The sequence below is a fragment of the Pteronotus mesoamericanus genome, unplaced genomic scaffold (assembly GCF_021234165.1).
Source record: "Pteronotus mesoamericanus isolate MK-2021 breed Mesoamerican mustached bat unplaced genomic scaffold, CSHL_Meso_final contig_25, whole genome shotgun sequence".
Taxonomy (NCBI): Eukaryota; Metazoa; Chordata; class Mammalia; order Chiroptera; family Mormoopidae; genus Pteronotus; species Pteronotus mesoamericanus.
The window spans coordinates 18,020,121-18,032,581 of record NW_026555105.1 but is presented as its reverse complement, the minus strand read 5'-3'; the positions used below and the strand labels follow the sequence as shown (position 1 = coordinate 18,032,581).

General features: G+C 44.6%; 1 protein-coding gene across 2 annotated transcripts in view; it reads left to right on the top strand.

The window, feature by feature from the left end:
* ACSS2 (acyl-CoA synthetase short chain family member 2) overlaps window positions 1–12,461 on the top strand; it is a 54,449-nt gene that overhangs the window by 40,784 nt on the left and 1,204 nt on the right. The window contains exons 5-17 of one of the 2 annotated variants that reach the window (XM_054573850.1): window positions 3–75; window positions 352–427; window positions 589–703; window positions 1,216–1,254; window positions 5,922–6,059; window positions 6,949–7,119; window positions 7,412–7,545; window positions 7,715–7,847; window positions 7,929–7,985; window positions 8,178–8,258; window positions 9,409–9,517; window positions 11,281–11,349; window positions 11,685–11,861. In XM_054573850.1, the coding sequence (XP_054429825.1) occupies window positions 3–75; window positions 352–427; window positions 589–703; window positions 1,216–1,254; window positions 5,922–6,059; window positions 6,949–7,119; window positions 7,412–7,545; window positions 7,715–7,847; window positions 7,929–7,985; window positions 8,178–8,258; window positions 9,409–9,517; window positions 11,281–11,349; window positions 11,685–11,861 (1,372 nt within the window). The remainder of the gene's footprint in view (window positions 1–2; window positions 76–351; window positions 428–588; window positions 704–1,215; window positions 1,255–5,921; window positions 6,060–6,948; window positions 7,120–7,411; window positions 7,546–7,714; window positions 7,848–7,928; window positions 7,986–8,177; window positions 8,259–9,408; window positions 9,518–11,280; window positions 11,350–11,684; window positions 11,862–12,461) is intronic. The other variant, XM_054573851.1, reaches the window with a different exon arrangement.

Genomic DNA, 12,461 nt, shown 5'->3' with positions numbered 1-12,461 from the left:
AGTTTGCAGGCTTCTCTGCAGAGTCTCTATGTGAACGGATCTTGGATTCCAGTTGCAGCCTTCTCATCACTGCAGGTGACTAATTTTCTCACCCCTTCTCCAGAACCCCTCTCCCCTAGTTCTTTGTTCGAATTCGCTATTTGGAGTTTGGGACTGCTCAGCATGAAGGGTAGAGATTGCTGACTCTTTAGCTCCTGGTTCTACCTCAGCCATCCCTCTGTCTGCTCAAATCAGACAGAAAAGTTAAGAGGTCCACTCAGGAAGAATTCTGTGAATATTGTGCTCACTAGGAATAAGGGGCAAGGAGTGTGGTCCCCTCCTAAGTCCTGGAATGTCTATTGCTCCCCAAAGATGCCTTCTACAGGGGGGAAAAGCTTGTGAACCTGAAGGAACTGGCTGATGAGGCCCTGGAGAAGTGTCGGGAGAAGTAAGTGTTTTTGGCCAGTTGGCTACTCCACTGGGTCAACTGGGCCTTTTCCCAGTGCCATTTTCCCTTTGTCTCTCCTACCCTAGATGGACATGGATGGGTTCTAACAAATTCTCTTTTGAGCCAACCATACCACCACTTCAGGCTTTTTTTTCCTCCAGGGGTTTCTCAGTGAAATGTTGCATTGTGGTCAAGCACCTGAGGAGATCAGAGCTGGGCACATGTGACTCTCTCAGCCAGTCCCCACCGATTAAGAGGTCATGTCCAGATGTGCAGGTGAGTCTGTTACTGCTATACCCTCCCCTTGGCTCAAATTGACTCCCTCTTCTTGCCCAGGAAGTTCCTGATGTCCTTTTTTGCTTCTTCATTATAATGCTGTGGATATAAGAGCCATGCTAGGAATGCCTCCCCTGGAAGGGCTGGCTGGGATCTGGGGGACTTTGAACTTGAAAGTAGTTAAGGAGCCCTTTTCAGCTTGGGACCTTAGCATGAGATATTGTGAGAGAGACTGGGTGGGGTATCCTGATGGGCACGAGGGACCCTCAGGCTTAGACTTGGGTTAGAAATGGGCTGGCTTGGGTGACTAAATACAGTCATCTTGATTACTAGGCTGTGGCTTGGGGTGGGCTACCTGTGGAGTTCCACCATGGAAGGACTAGGATCTGGCCCTCAAGATATGGTCCTCATTAGAAAAGAAGACAGCCAGAGGTTTGGGGCGCACTGTCCCTTCCCTCTCACTTCCCTATTCTTGGACCCTGCTCACCATCCTTTCCATGGGCTCTTAACAGGGTAAGCCGAAAGAGAAACCCAAGCGCATCTGGCCCCAGGTATCCTCCTCTGCACTGCCTTGGGCACTGTTTTCCTGTGTGCTTGTCTGTGTGTCCATTTGCTCTCTGCTTGTTTGCCCCATTGAGGTGACTGCCAGACCTAACCCCCTTCTCTCTGCCCTGGGGTCCTTTGCCATATACGTCATTTTGAAGTGTTGTGAAACCAAATGCCTGTTGCTACCTCTCTGAACTGGCATAGAGCATGGCTCTCAGGGAGGTAGCAACAGACGACCCATTTTTCTTCTGCTGCTCAGGACCTTTGTGGACAGAGGGATAAGAAACCTATCAGAAAATTTTTACTATGCAGTTGGCTGGGGCAGAGCCAGGAGAGACAGGAGGAAAGCAAGCAGAGGAGGTATAGACCTTAACATTGGGAATTCACCATCAAGTTGGGTATGTAGATATGTATAAAACATATGTATTAGAAATGAAAGCCTAAGTTCTATATAGGACAGCAGAGAAGATTCTTAAATACATTTTTATACTACTTTGGGATTTATAAACTGCACATAAAGTCTGATAAAATTAAGTGCTAAATTGAAAACAAGTTACATTGTAAGTGGTTCTAAGAAGGGAAATCCCTAAGTGGGGACTCAAAGCAGAGGAGAGGCGGGGTTTGGAGTCCAGAGACCAATTTTTAGCTGTATGATCTTGAAGAAGTTGCCTCTGCTCTCTGGGCTTTAGTTCCGTTATCAGTAGTGGAGAGATGATGATACATGCTTAAAAGGAAACCACTTTCCTTACTAAAATAAAGCAGAAAACTCACAATTCCTCTGAGTTTTACCATCCTCATAGGGTGTCTCACTCTAAATCTGTTATGATTATAACCTCTTAGGCTAATGGTAAACATAATCCCCCTTTTCTTTATTCTCATTAGTATGGTAGAAACAGATCTTGTTCCTAGGGAACACTGTTTCCTTGTTTTTAAAATTGTTGACGCTATTACAGATATCACCTGTTTTCCACTCTTTGCCTAGCCCACCTAACCCCAGTCCCTTCCTCCCCTGGTCTTCACCATACTATTGTCTGTGTCCATGGGCTATGCATGTACGTTCTTTGTCTTGAGAAAGAACAACAAAGTTGGAGGGATCACAATACTGGATATCAAACTATACTACAAAGCCATTGTAATCAAAACAATCTGGTACCGGCACAAGAACAGGCATATAGATCAATGGAACAGCACAGAGAGCCCAGAAATCAACCCATGCCTTTATGGTCAATTAATATTTGGCAAAGGAGACAAGAACATACAATGGAGTAAAAACAATCTCTTCAATAAATGGTATTGGGAAAATTGGACAGGTACATGCAAAAACAAAAACAACAAAACAAAACTAGACCACCAACTTACACTATACACAAGAATAAACTCAAAATTGATAAAAGACTTAAATGTAAATTGCAAAACCATGAAAACCCTAGAAGAAAACTTAGGCAGTAAAATCTCAGACATCTCACATAGCAACATTTTTTCAGATATATCTCCTAGGGCTAGGGAAACAAAGGAAAAAAAAATAAACAGGTTGGACTACATCAAACTAAAAAGCTTCTGCACAATAAAAGAAACCATCATCAAAATGAAAAAGGAACCCACTATATGGGAGAACGTGTTTGCTAATGATATTTCTGATAAGAAGTTAATTTCCAAAACATATATAGTACTTATATACCTCAACACCAGGAAGACAAACCATCCAATTAAAAAATGGGCAAAGGACCTGAATAGACACTTCTCCAAAGAGGACATACAGATGGCCAATAGACATATGAAATAATGCTCAATAACACTATTTCCTTTTGATACTCAGGCAGGAACCTAAGACTTTTTCTCTTGAAGTAGACAACAAACCTGGTGATTAAAACATAAGCTCTGAAGCTAAACTACTTGGGTTTAAATCCTGGCTCTTTCACCTGCTACTATGGGAACTTGTTCAAGTTAGGTAAACTCTTGTGCTTCAATTTCCCCATGTGTAAAATAGGGATAATAGTTGTACCTACCTGATGGGGTTTTGTCAATATGTGCAAGGTGTTCAGCATATCGTAACTACTCCATAAATATTAGCTTTTATTGTTTTTAACATAGACAGGCTGACATTTCCAAGAGGGAAACCAGAAAAAAAAATTCTTGTAATTCTTTAATTACAAGAATTACAGAGATCTTCAGGCCATACGCTCCCAGATTCTTGGAGGTGAAAACAGTTACCGAAAAATCAAAGACCATAAAAACGGGCTTACAAAGTCCAGGTTTCTTGGCCTAAGAATTGCAGTCAAAGCTGCAGAATTCTTTCCAGAGCTCCAAACCCACTCATCCTTAAGCAATCTTTACAGGTGGACCTACACAATTTGTATATGCCCTCCTCTACTTTGTCATCTCTGAGGTTCCTCATGTTTCTCTAACACCTGGCAGGTACCCTCCCTGAGGCTATCCTTGTCCAAGGACAAATGCTAACTCACCTCCTCAATGTCTATTTAAGAAAATGCAAACATTTTCCTGATTCAAAGCTCTGGGTCCTCATAGGCACACACCTAATTCACAAATAATGTTTACAATACTAACTGAACTCTCGTCCTTCTTCCTGGTACTGGTTATCAGCTCCACACGTGAAGCATGTCCCTTCCCCCGCCCCCTTCTTAATCACACATCCACAAAGGAAACAGTTTTATAAGATTATAGGAGTCCTCTCATGGGCACAATATAACTTGCCCTACATGTACCTAGTGCCTTTTCTCTGACAACTCACATCAGTATTGTAGACCAGCACCATTTGCCCAAAGCCGTATTGACACACTTCTGCTTAAATAGATTAATGACCTCATCTAAAATAGATCATTTGGCAAGAAAAAAAGTGTTCATGTGACAAGGCATGTGTAGACCCACATGGCTATTCCACTAAAAAATACAATGTGTTTTTGAGCTCATTGGCAGCTCTCTCTCTTCTTTATCTTTTTAAATTTTTAATGGTGCCTCACTTGGCCTGGGCTTGTCATTCTTACAATGCTTATGCCAAAACCCTCAAATTCTCTAGATTAAGGCGTAGATAGTAGAGAAAGAGGAGAGTGGTGAGAGAGTTATTTTCTAATTTATCAAGTTATATGTATAACACTTTGGGTTTGGTTTTTTTTAACTAAATATGTACACAGTAGATTAGCATATAGGCATACAACAGGAGTATGGGGGTTTCTCTTACACTGTCATGTCTACCTGTCAGTCAGGGCCATTGAACATACAAGAGGCTAATGAGTATGAAAGGGCTTTGTGACAATTAAAGCAACCCTCAAACAGTTCCCACCATCATAACCTTAAATTCATCTCTTAGAGGAGTTCAGGGGAACCGAACTAACTTCCATCTTGCCTGATATTCATCAGTTTTCCACACCCCCCAGGATAACCCGAAGCTTGATGTTTACTATTGGATATACCTTTCTCTTTTGATATTCCCCAAATCCTGTGAGACCATTGGAATAAAAATGACTATCCCCATTTTAAAAAGGGGTAACAAGGTAAAGTGACTTGCCCAAGTGACTTGCTTGGAAGTGGCAGAACTGGAATTGAATGCAAATTTTGGACAAATTCAGGGAATCCAACTTCATTCAGCAAAACTGTTTGTTTGAAAGGTGATATAACCAGGAAAGTAAAATGGTTTCAAGCAAAGTTTAGAGGAATTTAAGGTGACAAATCCAAAAATAGCTATCAAAGGGACTCTGTTATAGGAAGATATCCCTCCACTGGGAAAAGTCCATTTTCGTCCTTCTCCACTAACTTAAAACAAGGCTTCCTGATGCATGAAATCTCAAGAAAATGTCTTTATGGGAAACTGATTGGTACTAGTGATGTAAAGGCAGTGGGAGATCAAGGGTAGTCCCCTCCAGGTAGAGAATGAGGTCTGGACACTCAGGAAAAGGTGCTTGGATCAAGATCTGTTGACTTCTTTCACTACTAACTAACAGGGCCAGATGCCTGCCTTATCTGCGGGCTCTGACTAATTTTGCATTTCTGAATTGTGCGGTGTTCGCATCCCTGCTGATAAGCCACTAGTTCCATAAGTACATATGTGTGTATGCAGGCCTGTGTGTGCATATTCATTCATCCAACAAAAATTTATTGAGGACCTTTTGAGTGCCAGGCATTTTGCTAAGTGTTGGGGATATAGGTGGGGAAAAAAGAGATATATAATACTGTACTAACAGAGGTCACTATCTAGTTGGGGAGACAGTAATCAAGCAAACAACTAAAATAACTAGAAATATGTTATGTAGAGAGATGGGTGGTGCTATGCGGGAAAGAAGTATGGTGCAGTGATCAAGAATAATAGCAAGGGTGATGCTAGGGGTGGATATCTTCCAGATACTCTTCAAGGAAAGCCTTTCCAAGCTGACATTTAAACTAATAATTGAAGGATTGAAGGGACCAACCAATGGGCCCCCCTCAGCCTGAGGGCCAGGTGAGGGGGAACTCTGGAGCAGGGTGCCAGGAGCACCCAGGAAGCCTGCTGTCCCATTCCTGTTCTCTCTGCTCTATTCCACCCTTGCAGAGCCCTTCCTCCTTTCCACAACCCCCACCCGCCAGTCCCATCTCAGCCCCTCTACGGGCCAGGTATCTGCTGCTCCCATCTTGAGCTGTTCACAGTTCTTTCCTGCCCATTCCTGTGTTTCTTCTCCTGCAGATCTCCTGGAATGAGGATGTTGACTTGTGGTGGCATGAACTCATGCAGGACACAGGGGATGAGTGTGAGCCTGAGTGGTGTGATGCTGAGGACCCACTCTTCATCCTGTACACCAGTGGCTCCACAGGCAAACCCAAGGCAAGTATGTGTGTGTGTGGCCCATGTGTGTATACTGTGTAAGGGTGAGAAGTGAGTTTCTGAGGAAGCATTTAATGACATCAATTTTAGTCTACAACCCTGAATTTCAGAAATGTCACATTACTTTTTCTAAATCAAATTAAGATGCTAGATTGTGAAGCCCAGGGTGAGATAATTTAGGTGAGGGCTTTCATATTGCCCAGACAATGAGAAAAGTATCAGTCCATGTGGCTTATATTGATGTTTTTTGCCCAAGCCTACATGGCTTGGTTGAAGGAGAGCTGCCCTGTCAACTCAAGGCCAAGGCTGGGCACAGGGATCCCTCTTGGGCACCTAGCCTACAGCTTTTGGAGTTCAGTTTCTTCAACATGTCACACTTTAACATCTAGTCTCTCTCAGGGCACAGTGAGAGTCAGAAATACTTAAGAAAACTCTGTTCCATTGACTTGAAAGATGTCACTCTGCCTTCCACCTGCTCCGTCCCTAAATTATTTTCTCCATATGCTTGGCATATACCTCAATGGGTTTTTAGAAACACAATTTTGGTCTCTCTTTCCTAGGGATAGGATATTGATGGAATAAGAAAAGATGGTCTTTTTTTCCCCACTCTCACTCTGTCAATGTGTAATTGAGTACGTGCACACAAATGCACAACAGAGACACCATCTGTGAGTGTACTCAGTGTTCAGGTGTAAGAGTAATGCGGGTGGCTCAGAAATACCATCTTAGGGTGTGCATGTGAATGATGGACTGACTTTACACGAGTGTGAGGTGTGATACGGGAACACGGAGAAAAGGGGATGGAAGAGAGATGGGTGGTGTGACAGGAGTGCTGCCGTTCAGGGGGGGTGAGCCCAAGCCCCATCCTGAGGCCTTCTTCTTCCCCCAGGGTGTGGTACACACAGTTGGAGGCTACATGCTCTATGTGGCCACAAGCTTCAAGTACGTGTTTGACTTCCATCCAGAGGATGTGTTCTGGTGCACAGCAGACATCGGCTGGATCACTGGCCATTCCTATGTCACCTATGGGCCACTGGCCAATGGTGCCACCAGTGTTTTGGTGAGAAGGGAGCTGGGACCCATGGCTACCTGGCCTACTTAGGGGATGGACAAGGTGATTCAGGATGACTGCCTCCTAAGGCCACGTGTCTAGAGGCAGTAGGACTTATGCAGTTCTTGCACAGTTCTGAGGTGATTGTCAATCCTGAGAGGGAAGTTCTTTTGTCTTGTCTGGTAAGGGAATGAAGTAATGGGTTTGTCAGAAAGAGCAAATTACTGAGCCTGGGGATATGGTAGGGGGATGGAGGGACTATTGGGAAGGACTAGAAATGACCAGCCTTCACTGGGGTTAGTTTGAGGGTATCCCCACATACCCGGATGTGAGCCGCATGTGGAGCATTGTGGACAAGTACAAGGTGACCAAGTTCTACACAGCACCTACGGCTATCCGCCTGCTCATGAAGTTTGGAGATAAGCCTGTCATCAAGTGAGACCCCTCCCCAGCTGCTACCCCATGGGTGTCCCTTAGAACAACTGGCCTTTGTGCAGTTATTTCTATGCTACTGTTCTAACTCCCTGGCCTGGAATGGGGGTGAGTAGGCAGAAGAGCCTGGGTATGTCTTCCTGATTCCTCTTTCCCCACTCCCCTGCCCAAGGCACAGCCGGGCATCCTTACAGGTGTTAGGCACAGTAGGTGAACCCATCAACCCTGAGGCCTGGCTGTGGTACCACCAGGTAGTAGGTGCCAAGCGCTGCCCCATTGTGGATACCTTCTGGCAGACAGAGACAGTGAGTAAGGGGTAAAGAAATTTGGGGCTCAGGGAGAGTGTGCGAAGACTGACTCAAACCCCGGATCTCTGTGTTCCACAGGGTGGCCATATGCTGACCCCCCTCCCTGGTGCAACACCCATGAAGCCTGGTTCTGCTGTGAGTGAGGCTCCCTTGGCTGGTCCTGGGCTAGGCAGAGATAGTCTTGGGGCATTTGGCCTAGGTAGAGGGTGGGGGACTGGACTGAGATGTGTGGTGAATTTGGGGCTCTGCATCTCGTTGGGAGAGGTTGAGCAAGTCAGAATTGCCTCATTTCTCTCCTTCCTGTTTTTGTCTCCTTTTTGCTTCTAGACCTTCCCATTCTTTGGTGTAGCTCCTGCAATCCTGAATGAGTCTGGAGAAGAGTTGGAAGGTGAAGCTGAAGGCTATCTGGTGAGGCCCTGCCCCTTGGGGGTCTTAGAGGAGTTGGGGGGAAAGGGTCCACTAAGGGATACTGTACTTTGCTTTGGAGTTTAGAACCCAGTAGCTGCTGTGACTAAAGTTCCATGGTTGAGTGTTTATCCGTTGCAGAGATACTGCAGGGAGTCGTTTTGGATACTTTGCCTGCCTCTCTGCATTTTGGCTCATGAGGCTCTTAAGGGCTCTCTGCTCAGGGATTCCTGATGGTACCTTTCTGGGTCTGGAAGATTTAGTCTCAACTCTTCCTTTGACAAACATTCTAGTGTGAAAGGAAGCTTCCTAACATAGTGGGAAAACACATAGGTTCCAGAGTCAACCTGCCTGGGTTCAAATCTTGGCTCTGCCTCTTCTGTGACCTCAGATAAGTTACCTAACCCTTATGAACCTAAATTTCCTCAATTGTAAAGTAGGGTTATAATAGTACCTTTGTCTTCTATGGTTGCTGGATTGATTAAATTAGATGATCCATGTGAAGTTTAGCACAGAACCTAAGAGTGTTGATTAACCATTGTTGTGTTAGCTGTTGTTATGTTTGTTGTATTAGAACTTATATCATCACCCCACTTCACTTTTACTATTCTCCACCCAACTTCATTTTTACTAAGAACAAATTAGTAACAAGGGCAACATTTGAATCCAGCCAGGCCTTCTGCCTGTTAGCCATCATCTCATCCCTCTGCCACAGGATGTTATTGATTGGGAAAATAATTTACTCATAAGTGGGTCCCATACTTTTATTGTTTTCATTTGCATCAAACTGCACCTGCTTTCCAAAGGGGATTTCCCAAAAGGAGACTAAAATTTACTAAGTGCTTATCATCAACATAACATTGTGCTAGGCATCTTCTACCTGCTATCAATTTAATCCTCAGATTATTTTTTGTGATTTACAGATGAGGATCTTGAAGCTCAGATAGGTAAAATTACTTACCTGAGGTCACACAGTTAGTAAGTGGCACAGTCGGGATTCCAAGCCAGGATTGTCTATCTCCAAAGCCTGTACTTTGTACTACTTCTCAGGAATGGCACTCAGGCCATTTCTCCTCATATTTGGCAAAGCTTTGATTATCTTTCAGTAAGACAGCGTAACAGATGTGACCACTGTGCCTTCCTCACTCTCCAGGTATTCAAGCAGCCCTGGCCGGGGATCATGCGTACAGTCTATGGGAATCATGAACGCTTTGAGACCACCTACTTTAAGAAGTTCCCTGGGTACTACGTGACAGGAGATGGTGAGCCGTGGCAATCCCCTTCTTCCTATCAAAACATGTATCTTCTCCCATTTTCAGGAAGAGTTGACTAAGGGTGAAGAAACACAGGGAGAGAAAGTGTGTCCTATGTATCAGTGTCTAATATTGAGGCAGAGCTACAGAGACTGTAAGAGCAGGAATGATGAGTATTGCAGAATGGGTCTCAGCATGGTGCCATCTGAGATTTGATATATGAATTTTTGTTGTCATTGCTCTTCTGTTGAAAAAGATGGGACATATGGTGGTATTATGCCATGTGTATCTCCATACCTGGAGTCTGTGTTTGCCCATGTGTCCATCCACCACTGCATTCACCCACAAATATGTAATGAGCATCTACTACGTCCAGGCACTGATCTAAGCATGGGGGATATTACCATGAATAAGGCAGGCAAGGTCTCTGCTCTCATGGGGCTTACTTTGTATTAAAGGAATATGAACAATAAATTCAGCAAACAAGTAAATAAGCTTGTCTTAGCGGTGAGTGCTGTGAAGAAAAAATGCTCTAAATAAAGTAATGGGATAGAGTGTCTGAAGGCATGACCATATATGGGATGATGAGAGAAGGCTTCTCTGAAGTGACATTTGACCACAGAACTGAAAGGTGAGAAGGAACCAGTCATGGGAAAATGTGAAGTAAGTGTTCTGTGCAGACACATGCTTGAAATATCTGAGAACAGACGGAAGCCTGTGTGGCCAGTGTAATGAGCAAAGGAAGAGTGTTATATGAAGTTGGAGAGGAAGATAGTGTAAGGCCTTGTGTGCCATAGTGAAGTTTGATTTTATCCAATGCACAGTGGGAGGCTTTTAGGGGTTTTGAGCAGAGATGTGATGAGGACTGACTTACTGTTTAGAAAATAACTTTGCCTGGCCTCACCAGCATGGCTCAGTTGGTTGAGCATTGGCCTGTGAACTGAAAGGTCACCATTTCGATTCCTGGTCAGGGCACCTGCCTGGGTTATGGGTTTGGTCCTCTACTGGGGCACGTGCAAGAGGCAACCAATCAGTGTTTCTCACATCGATGTTTCTCTCCCTCTCGCTCTCCCTCCCTTCCCCTCTCTCTAAAAAAATAAACAAATATTTTTTAAAAAGAAAATAACTTTGCCAATTAATGGAGAATAAACTTTTGGTGGGTGTATTAGTTATCTATTGTGGAGCAAATTACCTCCAAATTTGGCAGCTTAAAAGAACAAATATATTATCTCACACAATATCAGGGGATCAGCAACAGAGTAGCTTAGCTGGTGGTTCTCATTCAAGGTCTCTTGAGGGTTGCAATCAAGCTGTTGTTCAGGGCTGCAGTCATCTGAAGGATTGACTGAACCTGGAGGACCCACTTCCAAACTTACTCATGTGGCTGTTGGCAGGAACCCTCAGTTCCTTGCCACTTCAGCCTCTCTATAGGGCTACTCATGACGTGCCAGCTGGTTTCCACCAGAGCAAGTGATCCAAGATAATGCAAGCAAGATAGAAGCCACAGTGTCTTCTATACTCTAATTTCAGAAATGACATCCCCTCACTTCTGCCAAATTATATTGCTCATACAGACTAACTCTAGTACAATGAGAAAGGCCTACAATGGGGTATGAATACCAGGAGGTGGAGATCAGTGTGGCCATTTCGGAGCCTGGCCACCACAGTGGGCAAGCACAGAAGCAAGAAGACTTGCTGGGAAGTCTGATAATGTGGATCCTGTATCCTTCTATAGGGTTATTTATTACATTGTGCATTTCTTCACTTCCCAGGCTGCCGGCGGGACAAGGATGGCTATTACTGGATCACTGGCAGGATCGATGACATGCTAAATGTATCTGGTGAGGGCCAGGGACCATTCTCCCTTCTCATTAGCACTGCTCTCCCAGCCACTCCCAGCTAAAGCCTTTTGAGAGAGCCAGGATGTCCTTTGGCCAGACCATGTTTGGAGTGAAGCACCCAGTTCTGGGCCAGGTTTTGGAGGAAGAGTGACAAACACTGGAATGTGCCTAGAGGAGGGGAACGGGGTGGTGGGGCAACTGAAGCATATCATATGAGGAATGAATGAAGGGCCTTTCTAATTTAACCAGACCAGGACTGCCCTGTGGGCACAGATGGAGCAGGGGCTGGGGTAGAGGCTGGGATCTTTCTCATGACACTTCCTTTCACTTACAAGGTCACCTGCTGAGCACTGCAGAGGTGGAGTCAGCACTTGTGGACCATCAGGCTGTCGCAGAGGCAGCTGTGGTCAGCCACCCTCATCCCGTGAAGGGCGAATGCCTCTACTGCTTTGTCACCCTGTGTGATGGCTATACTTTCAGTTCTACTCTCACCGAGGAGCTCAAGAAGCAGAGTGAGAAGCCTCCCTGGACAGGGAGGGACTGCAGGGTTTGTCCTGCCAGCCCAGTTTCCACGGCAGGTTCTTAGGGAGGAGCTGGAGCGAGCTGCTCCCCAAACCACAAACAGATCCTAGGGGGTTGACTGCCCTCTTTCCATTCTGTCTCCATTAGTCTCTCCACTAGGATAATAATGGCTGACATGTATAGAATTTTTTCTCTGTGCCACCACTGGGCTAAGTGCTTTAAATGCATATAATCTCCCCATAAATAAATCCTATTGTTACCCTTATTATAAAGATGAAGAAATTGAGGCTCAGAGACATTAAATCACTTGCCCAAGGCCATGCTGCTAGAAAAGTGGGATTTCAACTGTAGTGGGTTGATTCTAGAGCCTGAGTTCCATGAAGGTGCATTAAGATAAATGAGATAGGCCCTGGCTGGGTAGCTCAGTTGGTTAGAACGTCATCCCGATATGTCAAGGTTGCAGGTTCAATCCCTGGTCAAGGCGCATACAAGAATCAACAAATGAATGCATAAGTAGGTGGAACAACAAATTGTTGTTTCTCTCTCTCCCTCTCTAAAATCAATAAAAAAATAAATAAATGAGGTAGTAA